The 20,108-nt window shown below is 41.4% G+C and overlaps 1 protein-coding gene across 3 annotated transcripts in view; it reads right to left on the bottom strand.

Annotated features, from left to right (window-relative positions):
- The window catches only part of UROC1 (urocanate hydratase 1), a 35,847-nt gene that overhangs the window by 9,531 nt on the left and 6,208 nt on the right, over positions 1-20,108 (bottom strand). For 2 of the 3 annotated variants that reach the window (XM_005420265.2, XM_031056379.1), the window contains exons 2-16: positions 19,844-19,974; positions 17,195-17,288; positions 16,686-16,745; positions 13,769-13,897; positions 13,036-13,097; positions 12,071-12,137; positions 11,359-11,502; positions 8,710-8,798; positions 8,175-8,237; positions 7,814-7,993; positions 7,207-7,304; positions 6,885-6,957; positions 5,679-5,800; positions 1,107-1,177; positions 99-197 (exon numbers count right to left, since the gene is read on the bottom strand). In XM_005420265.2, coding sequence (XP_005420322.1) covers positions 99-197; positions 1,107-1,177; positions 5,679-5,800; positions 6,885-6,957; positions 7,207-7,304; positions 7,814-7,993; positions 8,175-8,237; positions 8,710-8,798; positions 11,359-11,502; positions 12,071-12,137; positions 13,036-13,097; positions 13,769-13,897; positions 16,686-16,745; positions 17,195-17,288; positions 19,844-19,974 — 1,482 coding nt within the window. The remainder of the gene's footprint in view (positions 1-98; positions 198-1,106; positions 1,178-5,678; positions 5,801-6,884; positions 6,958-7,206; positions 7,305-7,813; positions 7,994-8,174; positions 8,238-8,709; positions 8,799-11,358; positions 11,503-12,070; positions 12,138-13,035; positions 13,098-13,768; positions 13,898-16,685; positions 16,746-17,194; positions 17,289-19,843; positions 19,975-20,108) is intronic. The other variant, XM_031056378.1, reaches the window with a different exon arrangement.

Below are 20,108 nucleotides of genomic sequence, written 5' to 3'. Positions count from 1 at the left end.
TGCTCTCAGTGCTTGAAGCTTTCTCCTTTCCCACCTGCCTCCCCAGCCTCAGATATTAAACACAATTAGCAGACCATATCAAGACAAAAGAGACAAACCTTAATCTTCCCTTCAGAAATGGCTCGATTAATAGCCACAGCTATGGACACACGCCCCTTCTGATCAGAATACAAGATTCTGGCTTGAGAGCCAACGACCTGGAAAAGAAAAATGACAGAGGGATAAGGTTCTCTGCCACTGGCTTATCTTCAGGTCCCAGATGAGTGGAGTCACAGGAGTGACCCCTTTCCTTCCATAGAAGAAAGTGCAGATTATTTCTTCACCAACGTCCAGCTTCCAGGAAAAAAAAAATCAAATCCCTCTTTGAACTTAGTTTTATCTTCACTCACACAATCCATGAGATGTATTTCTGTATTCAGTTGCCTCTGCCCAGTAAATTCCACTTTTTAATTTAACCTGATTGCTAGGCTATAATCCTCCTATCAACAAATCCCTTCCCAACAGCTGAGAAGCAGAGGTTTGGAACTGGTGCTGGTGGGCTGGAAGAGAAATGAAATGTGGCAAAGAACATCTGTCCTGCACAGCTCTGCTGTGCTTCCAGATTAGGAGAGCACAAAAGAGCTCTACAGCATCACTTTTTGGCTTCACAGGGAGAGCCTGCCTGAAAAGGAAAGCAAAGGATGATCCACTGGTGCCCTGCTTCCCACAGGACAGAAGGATGGCAGCTCTTCAGCCCTATCTCCTGTTTTGGAAAGGGTTTGGGAACTGCACCTGTGAGGAGCTTGGTCCACAGCAATGCCAAGAGGAGTATTTTGAATAGCCCTGTGAAAGAAAGGTTGTTACAACTGAGGTGGAGAGTGAATCACAGATATGTTTCACTCCAGATACAAGAGCAGATATTACCTGATTATTTTAATATTTCCAGATGAGAAAGTGAAGGGGAAGAGCTGCTTCAGCTCAACCTTAAATCCTGCTGTGAACGAAGGGTTTCAATTGTCAGCCCCAAGAGCTACAGACTGTGTTTTCATTCCTGTCCATGCCTGCTTTTCACCCCAGCACTCAGTTTCAGGAGCAGGCACATCTGCTGCAGGAGGTTGTGCACTTACCAAGCTGTGCCTGCCGGCTTCCCGAATCCAGCGGATGTTGTCATGGTACTGCTGCTTCACAGATGTGCTCACTTGGGAGAGAAAACAAGGAAAAATACAGCTTGAAAATTATTGCAATGTGTTCTAAATTTATTTTAATTCATCTGGCAGCACTGGGGAGTCACATTCTGCTCTCAGATACAAGCGTGCATATAGGAAATGCTGTATAAAGTTCTCTGTGCAGCAACTGCATCGTGTATTTAGAGAAAGGTACAAGGTGCCACTCAGGGCACAGTTGGAATGGTAACTCCCATTTGGATCTTCAGCAAACTAAATTAAAATGAAATGTGGTTTGCATGTACTGCCCATTTTTGGTCACCTGTTTTACTGCCTACTAAATGCCAATCTATCACTGATCTTTGCTAAATTAGTTGTTTCATCAAACTCCATGACATTGGGTACTGCAATCCAGTTTGGTACCATGATAAGTTACACCAATGGACATCATATCTGGGATACAGATTTACAGCACAGCAGTTATTCTGCACAATCTGTTCCTTGGATGTTTTTGTACCAAGATAGAACTGAGGTCTTTTACCCAACTAAGAGGTTTGTTGCCTCATATTTCTATGGAACAAAAACTGCACAGGAAAATTTATTATGTGGGGTTACTTTATACATAAATCCACCCTGCACCTTGTTTAGATGTATATGTATATGTTACCTAAGAAGATGTATATGTATGTTACCTAAGAAGACAATTATATATAATGTCAATTATATATATAATTTAACATATATATAATGTTAAATTATATATGTTAGCATTCCCCAGCTTCTCTTTTCATTTATATCTGCCTCATTCCATCTCAATCAGGCAAACTAAAAAGGAACAAGGACATATTTCAAGTGAAAGACAGTGAAATATGGTACATATCAGTCAGTCACATGGTGACCTCAGCACAATCAGCTGCCTCCAGATGCACAGCACCATCTGTAGTGAGTCACAAAAGGGATAAGGGGTAAGTAATGGGACAGAGGTGTTTTGCTGTCCTCATTTAGGAAGTTTTGCAGCTCAGATGGGATTACAGTGCCTGAAGAAGTTGCTGTCTGTAAGCTCTTTGTCTGTGGGCTAAGCTGTGCCACATTACCTTGCCCTGAGAGTCACAGTCAGCTCAGCTGGCCTGTGACAGCACAGGGACCTGTTCATGCCCTGGAGCTTCAAGGCAATCATCTCTGCAGATGCCAAGACAGAATGTTCTCTTTCCAGCTCTCATCCCTTTTCATGGCAAATTATAACATACAGATAACTTATGTTTCAAAGTCAAGCTGGAGAAACTGCACACTGCTAACTTGAAATTGTCCCTGAGAAGAGTGTTTGGAATACTGCTGCTGCACTAGGCAGCATGACAGCAGTTAGGCAGGGTAAAACTAGAAAAAGGAAAGAGGAAAATGTTAGAAGCTCACATTGAACCTGTGTTAAACACATTGTTTAAGGGAAATGAAAAATATGCTCATTCCTGCAGAGACAGCCCTTCCATACCAAGAGCTTTAATGATCCTAAAGAGACCTGTCAGTGCTTGAGGGGCTGGCTTCAAGTGATAGCTGCTAAACTCTGCAATGAGGATTAACATGTCAGCACTTCACTTTGCAGGGAGTGAAAGAAGAAACAGCTGCTAGTGCTGTCCTAATAGGATTGTGCTGCCACTCAGAAGCTTTGAGGAAGCAGCCTCTAGCAGGTAATGGGCACTGTTCACTTAGGTTACTATAGATGTGTAATGGGAGTCCATTGGAATGTCTCTAAAAAAACCAACAAAAAAAACCCCAAAACAATAGGGAATGGGTTCCTTTCTATCACTTTTATAAGCTCTATCAGAGAACACTTTGCATATTTTATACTTCACAGTGCACAGACTTACAGAGAAGATCTTACCAGAGGAAAAGATCTACAGAAGAGAAGCCTGATGAGAATACTGGCTACAAGGACCTATCCCAACACAGCACATCTGTCCCTTCCAGCCAGCTCCAATAAACAGTTGGATTTCATCAGTTATCCATGGGGAAGTGAGGAATACTCCCTTTTATTTAGTCTTATTTGCTGCAATTGAAAAAAATCTCACAATTTTTTTTAGAAAGACTTGATAGTAACTCCATCTATCTCATTTGCTAAATTGCTGCCTTCACCTTCCCTTCCCAACAGGAATGTGTTTTGAAGTCAGGCAAGCAATTATATTGCTTCTGGTATTTCATAGGCCCTTGTACACACCTAGGGTTTAAAATATACTGAAAAGCATTGTGTACCTAGAGGAATTGTCCCAAGGAACACAGAGACTGGCTCTCTTAGAGAGATTTACATTGTTATGCATCAGCTCAGCCTTCAAACTACCACAGAGGTCCTAAATCCAAGTTACACCCCAATCATCAGGGCTGCCCCTCTCATGAAAAGGCATTCTCAAAAGCTCAGGTAGCTTAGAAGTAGAAGCAGATAATAAAATTACATAAATCTCACAAACTCTGAAAGAAATTCATCTCCACAAAAGAAGAAGAATGGTTAACAGTGGACTTAAGGCCCAGTTAAAAGTTTAGACTTGGAATGCAGCAGAGTTCAGCTCTGTGGAGTTTTCACACAGTTTTTAGAACAGATTCTTTCATAAATTTCAAAGGTAGGCTCAGATTTCAGATATGTATGTGTGTGAAGCTATCCAGACCCTAAAATTTGGTCAAAACCCAGGCCTCATAGAAAGTGGACTGCAAGTGAATTATTCAAGAATATGTATGCATGAATGTCTATTTTCTGATCAAATTCTGTTTTTCTTTCTCTATTAATCAAGTTCCCATTGTCCTGTCAAATTTAACAACAAATCAAGTAGTAGCCTTGCCCTTAAGCCTGTTTCCATCTGTTGAGATTTTTATACATATTTTTTTCATTTAAATTAAGAATATACAGGCAATTGTTCAATGCTTTTTGTTTGTGCAAGAGACTTCTCTCCCCAGCTTTACATTACATCCATATAAACACCCACATACTCTGTACAGAGAGTAACTGATTCATTTCCCAGTCCTGCAATGCAAACCATCCAAAGGTCATAGAATGGTTCAGTCCTGAGAGAAGATTTCTGGAATCTGCAGTGCATGGCAGAAAAATTACTGCAGATTTCTGGACATAGATCCAGCAGTACAGTAATGAATTTCACCCTCCCTTCAATAAAGCCAAGGGATCAGGCTTAAAAACATTGGAGTTTCAATACCCACAGAACAGAGTAGGCACTTCTGGGTTATTGCATTGTGCTGGTTTTGCATTAAACACAACTCATGCTCCAGTGGTATTTTTTGAAAATGACTCCTAGGGAAAGATCAGGAGAATAGACAGAACCAAGGACCTTGCATGGTCAGACACACTGTACCAATAATTCACCTCTTGGGAGGAAAGGGAGGCTGGACACCAGCCTTACATCATAGGAAGAGAAGAATAGTTTTATTCCAAATGAAAGACATCTAAACAGGATATATCCTTTACAAAAATACCACCCAGTGTTCTCCCAGTGCTGATTGTTCCTGAACAAACAGGAGAGCATTCAAAATTTTCACACTTCTAATTGTAATTCAATGCCTTTCATGAAAAAAAAAAACAAAAACAAACAACAAATATTTCAATATTACCAGGGAAAAAATTATTATGCTCTTGTTCTCAAAATATGGTTTGTGTTTCTGATCCATTTCCTTTTGATCTGGAAGAATTCCTCAGAATTCAAGGATTCTGTTTTGGATTCTGGAAAGCACAAAGCTGGTGCTCAAAACAGAAGAGCTGAGGACTTCAGTGCTTGGGGACACTGACAAACCTTTGACCCTGCTGTCTGGTAAGTGCAAAGGTAAGGAAAGGTGGAGGGCCTTCCTCTCCATCCTGGGACACCAGCATTAATGTTTGCTGACACAAAATTAGCTTTGTCTCAGTTCCCATTCATAAGCAGGGGATATCAGTAATAGCCCAGTAACGGGGATGTGGAAGAGTGCAATTCCTAGATCCTAGAGTAGCACACAGAGGCATGCAGGTGTTCCAAACTGGTTCTACTAGTCAGTAGAAATAGCTGTCAATCTATTAACAAATGCCAAAAAAGATCTCAAAATTGTAATCACAAAAAAATGACACTGGATGGAGCACCACACCCAGGAAATCTGGGTTTCCTGTCACTGATCTCCTTGCTAACCTCCTGAAAGCCTCCCTAGGTTTTCATGCCTCATTTACCTCTGAGACAGGGGCAAAACAATTTGACTCCTTAAATTACTCTTGGAGACCTGATGGTGAAAGATGCTGATTGCCTTAAAGTTTCAAGGCAACAAAGTTTAAAAACACCTGTAACAACTAGAAAAGCTCTTAGCCAGAATTGCTTTGGGATGAACATCCCTGGTGGTTTTCTGTTTTACCTACAGGCTGCCCTCCTAGTAGGAGTTTAGACAGCCTCAAGACTTCCTGCTTACACGGAAGCTGGAAGACCCTGCTTTCCATGTTTTCAGCTAAAAGCTAGCACACATTTCAGCTCTGGGTTTCCTTTTGTCTCCAAAGCCCCCAGGGAGGGGTGTGGGATGATGCCTCACCTCCCTGGCGGATGGAGTCCTCCAGCACTGCCATGGCAATGGAGTCAGTGGTAGCAAGGTCCCGTGGGTCACCTGAGGTACAAACCCAGCGGAATGGCCCAAATCCCAGGGAAAAAATGTCCCTGGGAAGAGAACGTGTTTCATTAAGAGATAGTTGAAATTCTTTCCTTATTTATCCTGGCTGCTAGCAGTGCTTTTTCTTTCATTAGCTGGAGACAGAAGAATTTGAAACATTTTCAGTGCACTAATCTAAACAGAAGCATCAAGGACCATTAACTGAGAAATTAAACAGTGGTGCTTCATGCAGCCATCCATTGGTATATAAAAGTATAGTCAGGCCAGAATTCTGATAGTCATGTTGGACAGTTAATCAAGTGCATCATCAGATGAATTGCAGCTTTTCTTCTATTTAATCAAATATACTCTCCCTGCTGCCTGGTCTGTGTGTCCTTAACCCAGGCTAGCCCTGAGTGCATCTACACTGTCAAACAAGGGCAGGTTCTGACCGAGTGCCTGAGTCCAGACTCATTTGCTGCCCACATTGTTTATGTACAATAGCAGGACACGCTTCACTTGAGGGCCGGAAGAAAAGATCTAATCTGGTTGGGGCCTTACTCTGTGCTCAGGCTCTTATTCACATGGCACAGGCAAGCTAAGCATGAGTCAGAGGAAAATGAGTTACAAATCCAGTCCCTCAGCAGATCTCCTGAGCTCAGCTGTTTCCACAAGCAGCGTGTACAGTGTGGGTAAGAGGCACAGCTGGTAACACAGGCAGAAGAGTGTCCTGTTTCCATCATGCTTTTAACTTCAGGGCACATATAAGGCTTGGATGATTTGGAACTGATCTCTATTGCTCTGAAGAGACAAGCCCTCAGCTTTCAGCGCCTAGAAGTGAAGTTGCCTCTAGACACAGTTTGAGGCTGTGACCTGGCTCTTCTTGAGCAGAACTGCTTAAGGAAAAGTCACACAAAGACAAAATGCAGTTACTCACATAAAGGAGTGAAGAATGTTGATTTGATAATGGCTAGCCTACACCAATTCTGGCATAACACTTGTGAGAGCCATTTTTCTACTGCTGTTGCCTCCTTTTGATCATTTATCAGTGCAGATCACTGTCAGTCTGCCCTAATCTCTGTAGTACTCTCCCTCTGAACAGAGGGAGTCACAAGGTACTTGACAGCATATTCCCAACTCTGCCCAACATACCCCATGATGTGCTGAACATAGGAAGGATATCGAAATTCTGTCTTATCTGCTCCTTTTTTTGCAACATCAGCACCTATAAAAGAATTTTAATAGTTAGCCACTCGATGGAGGAAAACTATAAAATGCAAACCCAGACTGCACACAAGACCCTATGAAGGTTGTATCTCAGCCAGGGAGGGCCAGGGGTCTCAAAGGACAAGACAGAAAGAAGGAATAAAGATTAGAATTACAGTGGCCAACCCTATCCTGCTTCACATGCACAGCTGGGAAGATACATGAAGGATTGTCCTCATTTCCACCTACAACTCCAGGATCTACTCACCAGCTCTCTGAGCTTCCAAGAGAAAAGCATTGCCATAATCCCAGAAAAACATGCCCTTATCAGCTAGTTTGTTAATAGCAGCCACATGCCTCTTCAGACTGAAATAAAGAAGGAAACAGTTATTCTGGATGAAATATGAAAAAGGATAATATCATTAACTAACCAAAGGCATGGGAGTAGGAGGAGACAGAGGGAATGGAAAGACCTCAGATAAATGCAAGCATCAATCCACAAGACATCAATTGAGATGCTTTCAGTCTCTGTAGCACCTGGTATCCTCAAATCCTGAAGGGATTTACAGTCATTGAGGAAACTTCACTAAACAGCAAAGAGGTGCCACATCTTTCAGCCAAGCAATACAGCCAGCTCTGGGGATGGAAGCTGATAACAAAAAACAGCTGGCACAAAACTGCAGAACAGTGTAAGTAGTTCACAAAGCAAGCAGAGAAAAAACCTGAAAAACAGAACATCACTGTTCTGGCCTCTACCTTGGCCCAAACTGCCCAAATTACCCTTTCTTTCCAGTTCTGGACTGTACCCCCTCACTGCATGCCTTGAAGAGCACCTAAACCCAAAGATTAGGAAGATGAAAGACCAAAACCTTCACCTCTCTTGTACCAGTGCCCGGAATTTCGCTGGGTTGGAGGAGAGGAGCTGCTTTCCCTCCTCAAAGCTGAGCTGCACTGGGTAGTACCCCCCATTGAATGGGTTGTGGCAGGAGGTCTGGTCAGAGCCCAGGTCAACCAGCAGCTCTCCTGTTGTGTCCAGCTCATGCACCAGCCTCTCCCTAGGGAGGACAGAAAATGAACACAAGGGTGAAGATCTTCTTTCTGACAGCACACTTTCATGAGCATCTAGAGTAACGTACCCAGCACTATATTTAATGTCTCTTCCAAGTTTGGGAACTAATTCCACATTGACCAAAACGCCAGAGCATTAATGTACTCATTACCACTCACACTACTCACCACAGATCTACCACATTCCCATGGTAACCCAAACTGAGGGCAATTTTATTCTTTCTTGCTTCTCTAGAAAATAATAAAAATATTGGTTGAAGAAAATGCACCTCGTTCTATCTTGAAATGTACAAATCACACACAGAATCAAACCCAGGGAAAAAAAAACAAACAAAAAAAAGGCTGTATGTTGTTTTCAACACTTATTTCAGAGACAAATCTTTCAACATTTACATAATTGCTAATCATGGATTCCATGAAGCTTGAGTGATGCTGCAAGTGTAACATTAGTTGTAATTGCTCCATGAATATTCATGAAACTAAATGAAGACAAGTTTAACATGTACAAATGATGTGCAGAATTAGTAGTCACTAATAAGGACTTCTGCAGCTTGGGAAGTTGGATGCACATTCCAAAGCAGACCTGGAATGAGGTGTTCCTCAACCCCTCCTAAGTGCAGACTACAATGGCACAGGGCAGAAAGATGTGAGGGCAGGGTTAGGAAGCAGAGCTAAACTCACAGAGGTGGGTTACAAGTCATACCTAAGGCGAGCAATGCAGTGGTCCAGGTTGTTAGAGATTTCCATCAGCCACCCCTGCTTGTGGCGTTTCAGAAGTGCTGCTTCATCAACCTAAGAGAAACAGCAGAGACCTTAAAACTCCTGTTTCCCCCATGCAGACATTTTTACCTTTAGTTTTTCAATTAACCTGCAGAAAAAAGTAACAAAAAAATAAAGGCAATAGCCCTACTATTACCTAGAGTTATACATATATATAATAAAGATATATATATATATTTTTATATATATAACCATTCTTCAAATGCTTATTTTTCATTTCTGATTTTTTTTAGCTTTTTGTTCTCTTTTACACCAGGGTCAAAGCAAGAAATATACTTTTTTGATACATCACTTCCCAAAATATTTTGTCAATCAAAATTTATCCTTGAAATTGTATAAGAGATAATATAAGTATTACGTATTTTTTGTGAAAACAATATTTTTTAATAATTAAGAAACTATTTTCATTGATCAGCCTAGAGAGACATTTCTGCCAGGCTGCCCAAGATGAAGCTATGGTTTGCTGAATAAAATTAACCCTCACTTTTGTTTTGGACTTCTGGTTAAAAACCCCAACCAAATATGGAAAGAAAAGAGGAAAGCATTTTCCTGTCCCAGCTGCCTAATGCCACTGAAAAATAGCACAGAGCAAAACAAAACTATGTCTTTAATTCCCTCTTGCTTGAACTTTGAAGCTCCAAATAAACTCAATCCCAAATCTGTGCTCTCTCCTGGGCTCAGCTTCTGTGTGTGCCAGTGTGTACGTGCCTAAGAGACAGCTGGACAAAAATATAAATGGATGGACAAGCGATGGAGGCTTTGGCACAATTTCCATATCAATGGTCCAATGTACAAGCGTGCACATCATTAATACATTTATAATGAGCTATCAGTGGCATAAGGCAAGAGGCAAAATTAATTTAAACCCATATTCTGTGGTAGCAACAGATTTAAACCCCCCACAGTGATGTGTGTGCACGAGAACACACAACCTGAGCATCTTCTAGTATTTCATTAAAGCATTTTTTTACTTCCCTATAATCTTGCCCCATCATTTTAATTCTTTCTCATTCAGAAGGTATTTATATGTAAATTAAATAAATTCTGTATTCAGGAGTTGCTTGAACACCAGGAAACCTTTTCTTTCCCAATTATTTTTAGTACAGGACACCATCCATCATTTTTCACATCAGTAATGAAGACTATCCTTCCCAAACCCCAGATTATGATAATAACAGTGTCACTGCCAATGGAATTATTCAATAAAGTCAGATGCCATGGGGGACAGCTTCTTCTGAGATATTTAAATCAGCACAGGAGGAAAAATATTAAGTGGTCTGTATGAATTACAGGAATTGGGTTCATTTAAATCCCCACATAATACAGATCAGATCTATTTAAATGCTACCACATCCTAAATATTTTACTTTAGTTCCTTCTGACATTCCTAGTCTTTCACAGACTTGCTGGATCAAGAAAACTCACATCCTTTGAACCACACTTTCAAAAATATGCTCAGTGTTGGATCAGCATCTCAGTAATTTAAAAAATTGCATGAAGAGGATGAGCTAATATTGCCTCCAGTGTAACCCCAGAGAGCCCAGTGCAGCTCAGAGGAGATATCTGGCCCTCCACACAATTATTTCATAAAATTACAACCAGCTTCCTGTCAAACAGGAGAGGTAAAATACTTGCAGCACTAATCCCTTCTGTCAGAGCTTCGGAAGCCCTGGCTGACAAAATGATCTCTTGCACAATTCAATGTCATTTGCATAAATAGTTCCTTAAATAAATAATATGTACATATATATAGCTATCCACATGTGCTCCTGAGACTCATTTCCGACAAGGATCATCTCACAGGAGATAAAAACCAGGCAAAATTCAGTCTCCTGAACAAAATCATCTGCAGCCATAGAGATGAAAAGGACAGAGGATGGCTGTGAATGGCATTCACTGAAATCTTGCCTTTGTATTCCAGCATTTGAAAGATCAGGATGACAGAAGTCTGAATAAAGATAATTTATTCATTAATAATTTATTTGATAGTAAATTGAATAAATTTATTTCATCTGCAGGGAGTATCTGATGAGATCTCAAAGATGCAAAACCCAGGTGCTAACAAAACCACCTTTGCACCCTTACTGTAAAGCTGATGAAGCCCAAGCCTTCCATGGAAGACGTGAGGCAGCCAGAGCAGCCAAGGTTACTGCACATGACGTGGGCAGTCTGACCCACTATGTTTTGAAGTTTAATTGTAACTAAAATGGGTCAGATTGTGATATTCTTTCCACTGCAGTGTGACATGCCCACAGCAGAGGTTTCCCAGCTAACTGTCTATAAATGACTTTAGCTGAGAAAGCCAAGCTCCTACTCCAAATGTTCAAATGGCTCATCTGACAGCATCATTCTGCATCATTTGTGAAGCAATTCTAAGTCCATATCTTCGCAGTCTGATCCAATGAGCAAATGAGTAGAGAGGGGAAAAGCAGTGAAAAATGTTCAGTAATGGAAAAAAAGAGACTTCTCTTCGAAAACAGTATATTTTCTGAGTTTGGTTTGCCAGGGTTACTTCAGGAACCTGTCAGATCAGAAGAATGAGAAGACAGAAGGACAGTGGCACTGCTCTCACCTCTGCAATGACCCCCACACAGCCAGCAATGACTGCAGCCTTGGCCTGGGCCCCGCTCATCCCTCCAAGGCCAGAGGTGACAAACACCTTCCCAGACAGGTCCTCTGCCTTCAGGTACCGCCGGCCTGCGTTCAGCACTGTGAGCTGCACACAGCAAACACAGCCATCACCAGCAGCCCTTGCACTGCAGTCCTGACATTTAAACAGCTTCTGTCCCTTTAGCAAACACACTTTGAAATTCTGGGGTCATCAGCACCATGAAACACTTTAACCATTGAAGAAGGAAATATGTTTCAAAATGATGTTGTGAACCATCTGTCCTCATTATGCTTATTTCTCTCACCATGGAATAAAATAATCAGTGGTTCCCAACACGCTGCTCTTGCAATAGAGAGACTTAAGGGTGGCTGCAAAGGACAGCTAAGGAAAACAGCCAAGAAAATATTTTTATATAACACATATATCAATTCATACTTCACATATTGTAGCTGAATATGAGCTCAGATTGAGACCTTGATTGCAAATCCCTTCAAGTCTGTGTTCTGGATAAGACATATCTAAGTGAAAAATTAATTTTTATGGAGCAGGCAATGAGAATTTCTTTGGTAACCAGAAGTTCCTCTCACAGCAATCCAACCCACTCCCATAGGCAGCCACCAGGGGAGAAATCCTCCTCCAAGAGGTGCTGACAGAGCTTTTCCCAGGCCCTTACCACAGTCCCATGGACAATTCCCTGAGGCCCAATGTAGCAGTAGCTCCCTGCAGTCATCTGACCATACCTGGGGACAGCAAGGAACACAGCGACACCACACATCGCTCAGCTGGCACTTGTGTTTCCAGTACAACAAAAAACCCTCTGAGCTTCACTTTGTTGTTAAACGTCTGCTGTTACCAAATTCTCAACTTAGAGTTTTACCATTAGCAATGCGCCAACATATTTCTGGAGGAGTGTTTAGCTCATTAAATGGAGTTCAAAAGTACACGATTAAAACCTGAGTGTAAACCTGTCTTGGTGCTCAACACAGTGACTGGGACCAAAGGACTCTCTCTTTCACCTCACTGGAATCTCTGTGTCATTGGGTTTCAGTGCACTCGTCCCTCTCAGACACAGGGCCACTGTGGGAGCTTTTAGCCCAGGGTGGTTGACCACATTCATACTAAACTCCCACAGAAGTGGGGCAGCTCTTTGGCTGTTTTAATTTATTCTCTCTTTGGTCCACAAAACAGTGACAATCTTGTGCTCATCAACAGTAGAAGAGTACATAAAAACCATTAAAAAATGATCACTTTCTACTTCAAAGTTTCTTTCAGCATGAAGGAATGTTTTATAACTTGTGTTTTCCATAGACTGCAAAACAACCACTGAAAATTAGAACTAGCAAGTGCTTTAAGTGGGTTATGATTAAGACTTTAGGCTATTGTTCTGCCAAGTCTCACACATAAACCTAATATTAATTCCTAACAGACCTCAATTACATCCTTATATATGTGGCTGAACATAACTCAAACTCCGAAGTAATTCCATTTAAGTGTGCATTAATGCTTTGCAGCATCAATACTTTATGCAGGACAGTTGAAATGCATCTCCATTAGAAATTTTAACCAGTCACTGCTTGATGTCTGAATTATATTTTAGTCAAGTATTTTATATATTTTAATAGTGAGTGATCTTCTTACATTGTTACACCCAAAGCAAACATCTTCTCATATTCATCTCTGGAGGAATAGTTGGGAATAACCTAAGAAAACAATCAAAATAAAATCCACATAAGCAAAATAGAGGTTTAAGCAGGTCTTTTAAACAGCCTGAATTTCTTTAACTATTTCTGTAACTATTACATAAGCAGAAAAACATTAGAAACAGGAGGAGTAATCCAGGTGTTTTATTTCATGTATTCTAGTGTTAGAAAAAAGGTGTCCAGTCTTCCTGGCGCAGTAACTGCCACACAAGTTTTATGGAGAGCAGTTCCCCAGCCACAAAACCAACCTGTGGGGGAATGGATGTTGAATGGCTCAAGAGACTGGCAAGGAACCAGTATTTCCACTTGGCCACCGTGCCTTCCACACAAGCAGTCCAGATATCTGAGCCTCTGATTTAATCCTGTTTGCTTACTGAGGGCTTTTAAACCTTCCAGAGTGACCCTAGCGGAACTACCTGGGGCAAGGAAGTGTCTCAGACTCAGTCAGAACAGAGTTTTTCTAACAAGGAGGAGGTTGTTCCCTCCATCACTGCAGATCAGCACCCGTGAGGTGACAGCAGCTGCGCTGGAAAAAATGCTGCAGAATTTGGACCCCAGATTCTCTTGTGTGTTGCAGTAAATTCAGACAGTATAAATCATATTTTAACTCAGCCAACACTTGAAAATGAAACCGAATATGAGGGAAAAGAAGACAAGATGCTAATACCTACCATGCCATTGGTAATGATTAAACGAGGAGCACGCTGGTGGCTGGGGAAGAGCCCCAGGGGATGCCCACTGTACATCACCAGTGTCTGCTCTTCTGTCATCTCTGACAAATAGTGCATTACCAACCAGAACTGAAACGAAAAGCAAGGAAAAGAGGGACTTTGCATCTTACATTTCCTGGTTTTTGTGAAGCTGCTCATCTTGGAGACTGAAGGCAGCAATAGAGATAACGAGGTGCATTCACATATGGAATAACAGAGCTCCCAACACATTCTTGCTTTCAATAAAGTCCTTTAAGGGATATCACTCACCAGGAAACACAAATCAGCAACTAACTAAAGTCTGAATAAGTTCCAGAATAATTTCTCCAGTACAAACCCCAGATATCCTTCACTTTTAAAGCCATTCTAATTTTATCTTGAGATTAACCACTTGTATTTGGCACTTTTCTGGCATTCCTTCCAAAGCCAAACTGCAAAATTTTCCCTATAGAAGTGATTAAATACCCATGCTTATTGTTGATCCTAATCTGAAATTCAGCATGCTCTAGTGCAATAAATGGTTTTTATAATGTGCACTTCAAAATGAAATAGCTTTTCTTCTCAAGGGAAAAAAAACAGTTTTCATTGTGGACACAGAAGAAAATCCAGGATGCATCCTGGAGTACACAAATGTATTTCAGCCTTGTCTGCATAATTCAATAGTTACTCTTGATTAATGCCAAAATGCACACTTTGACCATCTAATCTGACTTTAAATTTAACTGTAATCCATCATTGTCTATGACAAAGCCCATTAAACTCCACAGGATTTCTAGTATGTGTCAACTAGGCCTGTGAGAAACATCCCGTGCAATATTGGAATTCAACAATTACTTGCAACTAGATTTTCTGCAGGGACACAAAATTTTGAGGGGAAAAACCCCCAGAACTGCTGATCAAGAAGGCAGCAGTATCAGTGACAAATAAACACAGGCACTTAAGCTCTGAGGCTGAGATCAGAATTAAAAATGGTACAGATTTGAAGCCAGTCTCTTCTGACACAGCCAATTCCCCAACCTGCAGGTTCAGCTGAACTGAAAAGTCAGTCAAGTTGCTGTCTTGCTTTTTATGGTTTAGTTTATGAAAAATGTTGAATAATTGAATTCATGTCATAGGACAGAGCAGGTGCTGAACTCTCAACTCCCTAGCAGTCTGCGAAAAACATCCTAATAAAACTAGAAGCTGTAAGATAAATGGGTCTCTTGGCATTGAAAGGCTTAACTATCAAGGAGGAAGACCTGTTAAGTTAGCTCTGGACATAGTTCTTTCATTTGAAATTGTCCAGAAGAAAGCACAGGTCTGCTTGAATGATATAAACCAAACTGAACCTTTTTACTGCAAGTTTTGCAATGCTAGAATTTTTAATTTTTTAATGTTGTTTTCAAGCACAAACAGAATAAAATGTTCTGTGGTAACTGAATCATTCATGTGATTGCTACACTAAGTAAACAAAAATAAAAAGGTTTTGTTTGCTCTGCTGTGAAACAACTGCAAGTCATAGGACTGGCTTGGATGAGAGCAAGAGAAAAGAATATTTCTGACCTTGGCAGCACTTCTACCTCACCTTGCAGCCCAGCAGCTGCCTAAGGACTGTCTGACCAATAAAGGCCAATATATAAACTGCTGGCACTGCTCACCTCAGAAATGCTGTAACACTCATAGGTAACAGGCAATAGTTAACTGGCATTTACTAATTAATGCACAGAATAAAGAAATGGTGAGCATTGCCATGGTACCTCTCCTTGAAATAAAAAGGCAGAATAGTTTTGCCTCAAAATCTACCTAAGGCTTCCATTTAACTTCCAGATTAAATGTACCAGATTAGGAAACTGAAACATGAATTTTCCTTTAATCACAAATGAGAATTCCCAGACTGGGGAGAAATCCCAGGTCACTCAGTCCCATGGTACAGTGAGGAATCCATTCCTCTCCCTGAGTCAGGAACTTCATTCACACATTAGTTTTGCTTGGGCTCTTTAATAATCAAGAGGCCAGATTCAGATAAAGCCACAGCAAGGTGCATATGTGATTCTTTATGACAGAAGCTGGCTCCTTAGGTCAGCTTTTGCCAATTCCAGTCAGAATTCAAGACCTTCCCAGCCTTAAGGAGTGATGCTGCACTCCAGGGGATGTAGCTTCCTACCTGTGCTGATTCTGACCTGCACTGCAAACAGAACTCTAAATATATTGCTGATTCCAAAGATCTCCTGAAAATGCTTCCCACATGCATTTTGCAACACTTAGAATAAAATGAGTGTATTTATTGACTTTTTTTAATATAAGAGAATAGAGATTATACAAACACAATTTAAAATATTCTCTGGTTTTAGAGAGGCTTTTAACCAGGCTTTTATTCTTGGAAGGTAAAGGTTAATGTCCATAGTTAAGTGCAGCATGAACTAGCACAAATATTAACAGCTAATCTGATTTACTTGGAAAAATGACTCAGAATTGCACATTGTTCAATCAAAGCCTTTTTCTTATTCCACTACTCGTGAAAAATGTTGCAAAAGTACCACAAACAGAGGATACACTTTTTTATTTTCTCAATTAAGGCTCTAAAATTATCTGTGCTAAATACTCAGGCCCATACATATGCATCAAAGACAGACAAAGAACTGGCCTTTTATCATCCTACACAGCTTGGTGTGTTTATGGTGTCATGTTTGGATTTCTGTTGGGCTGTCTGTGCTCTCCTTACTAAATAAAGCTCTCTCCAACTACACAGTTCATAACTGAGCATTCCCCTTTCCAAACAGGATGTTTTGGAGTATTTTAAGGCAACAACTGCCAAGAATGATCCCAAACAGCCTAAGCAGAATGTGTGTGGGGGAGGGTGAAACTGGCTCTGTGAACTGCAAACCCAGCAATGTCCTACCTGTGCCCAGTTGCTGAAGACCTGCCCATTTCCTCCATAAGTGACCAGCTCCTGAGGAAACTAAAAAAAGGCAATTCAACATTAAGGCAAGCACTTTTCTCAAACCTTTTACTGTATCTCTGAGCTATTTTTGCCATCTCAGTAATAAATCTTTTCTAGAGGTTATTGCATCAAAACTCTATGTTCTTGAAATCAGGAAGTAACACTGTAAAAGTGGTAAGTTAAAAATAAAAAATTAATGTTATTTTTCAAAATTACATGTTTGTTACTGTAACACTGTCGCTGGGATGAGCTTCCAAAGACACTGGAAGCATCAGCACTAATTTTTCAACATAAATTGTAGAAGCAATGTGCCAAGAGCTGAGCTCTGTGTCTCAAGCAGTGACCAAGCTCCTGTATACAGTGCCTGTATGTCTAAATTTTTCAGTATTTATGTGAGAATACATACAAGAAGTATTTTGCCCATTTGCTGCTGCCTATGAATCCAGATTCCTTTTACTGTACCTTACCTGAGCCACAGAGGGATCCAGGTTATTCATGATCATCAGCATGATGGCAGCAGCTGATTTGGTCTTGCAAGGGTATTCTCCTATAGGGTAAGCTCTGAAAGGGTAGGCACAAAAATTTAGAAGAAAAACTCCAGCTCACAAGAGCAACCAGCACAACACACCCCACTCAAATATCTCTGCATGCCAAGGATACTCAGACTTGTCTGGGTTGCAGGCTTTTATTGAGAGGAGAAGAGTAAAGGAAAAAAAAGCACAGATCTGAAGTTACATATGTACCTTAACAGGCAAATCAGGTTTTAACTACTACCAGAACTAAGCAAAACCAAGAAATTGCATTTGGTTTATCATTTGCCGAATTATTTAATCACAATTGATAAATGTGGTGGCCAAGAATGCTCATTCCTTTTAACTGCATTTTATCAGGGGTGGTGGAAGTGGTCTCTGCAACTCCTGCCAGGCCAGGCAGCCAAGTCCTGCAGCGCCAAGGCAAGCAGCATCACTGGAAGTTGCCTTCAGGCTCATCCACCCTTGCTATTTAAGATTGTATCTAAGAAAAAAAACCACTCAGCTTGAGTTTCAGACGCTGAGAAACTCTCAGAAACTGAATCAGTTTGGAGAAATATGGACCTTTTCACTAAAATGCACTGCATCCATAAGCTGAGAGGTGAGGCATGGCAAACAGCCTCAGAGTTATCCCAGCTCAGGTGGCCTGGCACTGATGTCCTTAATGCACCTCCTGTGATCATCTCATTGTTATCTTCTCCTCCCCCATCTGTTTGTGTATCAAATTGCTCTAAAACTTCTACTCTTGGATTTGGGCTGTAGCTGTTTAGGGCAGGGACAATTCCTCTGCACAGGTTTTAGCACAATTGTGCTGAGGCCTCTAAGGAATGACACCTGAAGGGAGTAGGACGACTGATCAAGAGTTTTAGCCCTTCCTTTTCTGTAAGCAACACCACCATTACCAAGGCTGAAAATTCCTGGAGAAGGACAGGATCTTTTGGCATGGTTTCTAATGATCTTCCTTTTATTGGACCTTGGATCTTCAATGGCTGGACACTTGCCTTGTGCAGGGAAAATTACACTGAAAAGGTCAGGGTGAATTGTGCCAATGACAAAAAAATATTTGGACATCCAGTGTCCAGCTCATGAGCCAAGATCTGGAATGCATATTCCACAGATTCAGCAAATGGGCTCCTCCCATGATCCCATGCACTTTATCCTGGCTTCTTACATCAGGGTACTAAAACAAATGCCTTGTAGTCATTGCCAAACCAGGAGGGAAAGCCTTTGAGTTTTTCCACAATGCTTTTTTTATTAGGGACTTCTGCTGTTCTAAACTTGATAAAAGAGCATTTCTGTGGAATGATACCAATTCATCAAGAGGAGATATTTACACATAATATTGCTCAGAGCATAAGAAACCCAACATCAGTTGAGTGCTCTGGCATAGGAACATGACTTAAATGGAGCCATGGTCCCTGGGACATACAAAACAAAAATCAAATACTCTCAGACTACAGAGATCAAAAGGCATTTTCTTATTGTGAGACTACAACAATCTGTTAGAAAACTATCAGTGAAATGATCACAAAATCAAAAAATACTTGAACTTGTCAAAGGATCACTGATGCCAGTGATGGAAACAAGATGCTGGACTGTTTCATCCAAGCCTACTTGGAAGGTGTCACCATCTGTAGTTTAGTACAGGGTCCTCTGAAGTCTAGCCTTGCAAAAACTTTCAGATAGCCTTCGATTTCTCCACTCCTTAGCTGAGTTCTGTAAGTGCTCACCCCAGGCTTACATGAACAGAATACAAACATGGTTATGTGTGGAAGTCAGAGTGCTCTCTATTGCTTTATTCAGATTTCTCTATGGACATTAACCAGGCCCCTGCTGATGCAAAAAGGAATCAATCAGTCTAAAAAAAGCAGCTAGCCCCTGGCAGCCCTCACTAAATCTGTTCTGCTTCACAAACATTAGACCCAGCATCCCTAGAATGAAGCGATGGTCCAAGACCAACAGGCACAGCTTATTACGCACCAGGGTCACCTAAAGGTCCCAGTGGAAAAAATGTACTGCCTTACTTTTCAGGCCCAGAGAGCTTCCTCTGCTCTGACAGCATGCTCAACCAACCAGCCACTCACCTGGTCTTACTTCTTGGTTCAGCTGGGACTTGCACCAGCTCAGAACTATTGCAAGTTTCCTGCCAAGGTTGTCATTGGAGATCTCTGAGTAATGACTGGTCCCTGGAAACCAAGCCCTGCCGTGGGGCAGAGCGTTTGGGATCCCTGTGTGGGGCAAAACTGGGTTGCCCCACACACAGCCAGGCTCAGTCCTTCTCCTGTGCTGACTGAGCTCTCCAGCAGTGACACTGCCCAGGCCCACCACAGCCTATCCAGAGGAGAATACTCTGCTTCCCTCCCAGTCCCGTGGAGCATCACAAACACACAGTAACCCTGGGAATGAAATCACTGCAATATACAGAACATCCAAATTATCAGAAGATGAGCTTCATTACTATGTTATGAAAACTTCTACAAGAGGTAAATTAGGACGCATCAAGGCCACTCTTTAAAGGTCAGTTCCACAGCTGAAGGCTGGCAAGCAAATGGCAGCTGAATACAATGTGAGCCATCCAGTTCTCACCTCATCTCAATATCTGGGCAGAATCTGTACATGTAGATGTGGCCATACAGCCTGAGCTCCTCAGCAAATTCCAGCGCCAGCTTCTTTTGGATTTCAGGTGGGAAATAACGCAAGGCATTGCGCAGAGCCAGCTGCCAAAAAAACACACACACACAAATATAAACAAGGGGAAAAAAAACGAGGCACAAGAGAAATGGAGGCAAGTGGGTGGCCCTGAACTTTAACCAGGCTCAGCTGGAAGCCTGCCTAAGCTGTTGCAAGGACA

The sequence above is a fragment of the Geospiza fortis genome, unplaced genomic scaffold, assembly GCF_000277835.1.
Source record: "Geospiza fortis unplaced genomic scaffold, GeoFor_1.0 scaffold70, whole genome shotgun sequence".
Taxonomy (NCBI): Eukaryota; Metazoa; Chordata; class Aves; order Passeriformes; family Thraupidae; genus Geospiza; species Geospiza fortis.
This window is presented reverse-complemented; position numbering and strand designations above follow the sequence as displayed.